A 4,543-nucleotide genomic window follows, 5' to 3' on the forward strand; every position below is an offset into this window, starting at 1 on the left:
TTCCTGGTAAAGTATTGCGATACAACTTCGAGAGTACAACTCTTTACAATCTCCGTGATACTGTGCCTGCAGGCATGGAGACTATTTTGCACATGTCTTTAGTGGGGTATGTTCATCAGTACATCGAGAGTCTTGCTTGTGTTTGATGTCGCTTTCCAACTTAAAACGTTAGCAACTTGTTTCATTTCTTATTTTGGAATCTGGGATTGTAATGTATCTCTTAGAATTGAACTCCTTTTCACATGTATTATACAATATAATATTGGCTTATTGTTTGTTTTTCACATTTTGATTTATTTCATCTTTCGGTGAATACAATAAAGCAATAATGCTCCCATAAAAAAATAAGGCAACAACGCGACCAACATGTAACAACCCTGTTTTCCTCCTACCTAAAAAGAAAGAGAGGAAAAAAAAAAAAAACTGTTTTCCAAAAAAAAAAAAAAGTTATTGAAAAACAAAAGCTTAAAATAGAGGTTAGTGTCGTAAAGGCTTACCTTTATCTAAAACCGTTCCATAAGTTTACTATCAGCAAGTAGATTCTCATCTATAAATATGAAGTAAAGAAGCTAACCAAGTTTTGTTTTCCTTCTCCCATTATCTTTTATATTTTCTTTCTTTAATCGGCTTCATTGATATGCAGAAAAATCTCATCAATGAAAATGACACACTACAAAAAAACGACGTTAATCTGAAAACGACAATACGCTCATTTATCTAACGACAAATAAGTTCATTTCTAACTTTTACTGAAATATAATAATCAGTAATCAGACAATTTGAAAAGAGATTTATCAAAAAGCGACAATTGGCTCACAAAGGACAGCAACTTGAAAAAGGTAGAATTGACAAATATTATCAATAAACGCCTACAATGAGAAAAAGGCGGCCAAAAAAAAAAAAAGAGAGAGAAAAAACTAAAGGAAGCAACAATAAGGCTTGTTTGAAAAGAGGGAAAGAAATTATATATATATAAAAAAAAAAAGATAGAGAAATATGGAGAAAGTGAAAACCTTTTTGTTACCGTGTTAATTTCATATGATTTTTCTCAGTCAATCTCTTCTGATTTGTTTGGGACATATATTCAAACTCAAATTTAAGTTATGTTACAGTGTTTTTTTTATCTCACAAAGAGTTTAATTTTCAAAATTTTTTCTTTTACAAAATTCTCACCAATGAATGTAAATCATGACTTGAATTTATGTTCTAAATGAGCCCTTCATATTGGGAATTAGAGGGATTAAAAGTAAGTTTTTTTTTTTTTTTGAAGGATTTAAGATTCTCTAGCCAATTTATTCTTTCTTGTCTCTACTATCAAATTACCTAGGTCCCGTTTGGTGCACCATATAGGATAATATAGTTTTAGGGTAATGAATTGGAATGTATAGAAAAGTATAAGATTAGATTTTAATTTAATCCAATCCCATGTTTAGTGTTGTGTTATTAGAATAGCGACATTTTTCTAAAAATCGTTAAAATCTTTTCACTAATTCCCCTCACCCCTCTATCCCTTTCCTATTTTTTCTCCTACCAACAGAGAATACTAACAACAACAACTTGCAACAAACAACCTAAAAAACTGCTTAATTATTTATTAAAAAACAAATTTTACTGCAAAAATAAACGTGGAATGCGAAAAGAAATTTATTGCAAAAAACTGACAACGACATTAACAAAAAAGACTTTTTTCGGTACGCTAATATATTAGAAGGTCAGATTTTTTATCTGTCAGAACTGCATAAAATCATGTAAAAATTAAAAAAATACGTATGTATAATAGTTAAAAAACTTTAATCTATCAATACGCTAAGCATACTAAAAAATCTCCTCAACAAGAAACAACGAGTACTTGAAATAGGAATTCTTGAAGCATCTCGTAAGAATATGGAAAAAACTTGGGGCTTGTTCATTTGTACTTAAACTCAAAAAAAGTTTGAACTCAAGTTATAATTTTATTTAAATTCATGTTCTTTTGTAAAATTTGAGTTTGAATTTGAGTTTAGGACTAAAATGAGTTCAAGTTCCTATTTCAATTCAAGTTCTTAAACTCAAACTCAAACTCAAGTTAATAAACAATATTTTTTCTATTATAAAAAAACACCATAATTTTCTATTTTAATTCCGATTGAGATGATTAGATTCTCAATTCAAACCATAACTCAAAATATGTATATCCAAACACAAATTCAAATTAGAGTCGAAACTTAAACCATACTTAAATACACTTTAACTCAAATTAAGATATGAATTCAAGTCATCATGATTCAAAAAATGCAAATGAATAAGCTTGTTCTTTTTACGGGCCCGTTTTGTTCATTGATTTGAGTTTTTAATTTGAGTTGAGATGTGACTTTATGTGAAAATTTTTTATTGTAATAAATAAGTTCAATGTGATTATTTTTAATAATTTTTTATTATAATAAAACTCAAATTTTAAATTTAAATCGATGAAATAAATAGGGAGCGGAAGTCCGCCACTTTTCAAAGTCATAAATTTCAATTTAATCTTATCTCCCGGTTCTCAAGTTCTCACCTTTTCATCGAGCATATCGTTCAAAATGTCCCTCACCAAAAGAACTAAGACCTGCCCAAACGCCGCCATCACCGCCACACCACCGTCGCGATCGGCGGAGACAATAGCCAACAACGACGACCTCCTCAACGAAATCCTCCTCCGCCTGCCCATCAAATCCCTCCTCAAATTCAAATCCGTTTCCAAGCACTGCCTCTCCCTCATTTCCGATCCCAATTTCTCCCTCCGCCGCAATCCTAACTTCCCCACCTCCGCCTCCGGTCTCTTCTTGGCACGCTCTTCGAGGAGCATTATCGGCGTTTCTGAATTCGACTTCGTCAATCTCGACGACCTAATCCCCAATTCCTCCGAAAGCCCCTTCAGATCTCTCGCTTTCACCGATGGCGGTCACGTCGCTACCGGAATAATTCAGTCCTGCAACGGATTGCTGTTGTGTTGCTCAATCAGAGCTCTCGAGCCAAGAGAGAATTTCGTCTTCAATCCCACCACAAAGCAGTTCACCAAACTCCCTCCGATTTCGCCGGTCGGAGACGGCGCCCATCGGAGGGTCTTCGGCCTCAGTTTGGCGTTCGATCCTTCCATTTCTCCTCACTACAAGGTCGTTTGCGTTCGGAACTCTGACGCCAGAGGCGATCAGTATCAGATCGAGATTTACTCGTCGGAGACTCGCTGCTGGAGGCTCTCCGGCGATTCTTTCTTCATCAATAGCTCCGATATCCGATTCGACGGCGGGGTCTATTGGAACGGTTCTGTTCACTGGATTAGTGTTTGGGAAGCTTCCGTCCACTTGAAGGTCGAAGAAGAGCGAATTAGTCCATTGCCAATGCCGCTGATTCCGGAAGACGGCTGGGATCATGATCGGAAGTACAGATACTTTGGCGAATCCAGAGGACATTTGCATCTCATTGATCACATATACGATCTCCAATTGCCGCGTTTCGATGTTTTAGAAATGGAGACGGACTATTCCGGCTGGTCCGTCAAGTTCCGCGTCGATCTCTCCGAAATTCCGAGCGCGTTTCCGCAGATTGTCCGGAGAAAGCTTCTCCACCGGGCGAAGTTGCACGACTATGTGTTCTCCGTGCTTTGCGTTGTTCGGAGTGAGGTTGATGAAGAATCGTATCTAGTGCTGCAAATACCCGGTAAAGTTATAAGGTACAATCTCAAGACCAGAACTTTCTTCAAGCTTTGTAATTTTGAGCCTGTCTCCAGAACTAAAACCGTTCAAGATGCGAATTCGGTGCTGATGATGTTCCCGGAGTTGATTGAGTGGACTAGTGTTCATCAATACAATGAGAGTCTCGCTCTTGTTTGATGCCACTTTTTTCAGTTTGGTTTGTATTTTGTGTGTGTTTTTAAAAAAATATTAATATGGTATTGTTTATGGTTAAATTGTGATCCTTTTTCTAACCCGTTGTTCCTTTTTCTAACCCTTTGTTTTCAAGTAGTGTCTTTGTATTCCTTTTATCTGTTTCTCATATTTCGAAGTTCAAACGCTAATTCAGACACCAAAATTGTATAGAAGATCTGCGCTTAAGTGGCTACGTATAGATATGCAAGCATGATTCATAATCCAACCCGGAAACTAATAAGCTATTCTAATTAATCTATATGGGAGATTTAAAAGTAAAATAAATTAGAAAAAAAAACTCTGAAATAAGGTTAACTCAACAGTAACAACCAATCAACAACCCCTATAACTATGCTCAATTAAAGAGAGGATAAGTGTTGTATTATTAAATATCAGGGCAGCCAGAGATTGATAATTACCGTTTGAATTCGGTGATAACATAACAGCTAAAAAATTGAAACTTGAATTATATGCAGCCACTCTCTTGTGTTATTTGCGGAGAGCCAACAAGAAGTAATTCTGCAAGTTTGGTGGAGGTTAAATAGAAGTCAAATCATCTTCAACATTCTCTAGATAAACGAACTACCAAAAACTAGCACAAAAACCATCCAATAAGAAATCACAGACCAAAGCAGTAACAGACCTAATTTTGCAACCAT

The 4,543-nt window shown here is 35.6% G+C and overlaps 2 protein-coding genes across 2 annotated transcripts in view; both read left to right on the plus strand.

The window, feature by feature from the left end:
• The window catches only part of LOC112094025 (F-box protein At5g07610-like), a 1,224-nt gene extending 1,078 nt beyond the window's left edge, over positions 1-146 (plus strand). The window contains exon 2 of the mRNA XM_024173925.1: positions 13-146. Coding sequence (XP_024029693.1) covers positions 13-146 — 134 coding nt within the window. The remainder of the gene's footprint in view (positions 1-12) is intronic.
• A 2,359-nt stretch (positions 147-2,505) lies between these two features.
• On the plus strand, positions 2,506-3,960 carry LOC21386954 (F-box protein At5g07610). Its single transcript, XM_010110805.2, has one exon. It carries the CDS (start codon positions 2,559-2,561, stop codon positions 3,846-3,848), a length of 1,290 nt encoding a protein of 429 aa, XP_010109107.1. The 5' UTR covers positions 2,506-2,558; the 3' UTR covers positions 3,849-3,960.
• The last annotated feature ends 583 nt before the right edge of the window (positions 3,961-4,543 follow it).

The sequence above is a fragment of the Morus notabilis genome, unplaced genomic scaffold, assembly GCF_000414095.1.
Source record: "Morus notabilis unplaced genomic scaffold, ASM41409v2 Scaffold2295, whole genome shotgun sequence".
NCBI classification, from domain to species: domain Eukaryota; kingdom Viridiplantae; phylum Streptophyta; class Magnoliopsida; order Rosales; family Moraceae; genus Morus; species Morus notabilis.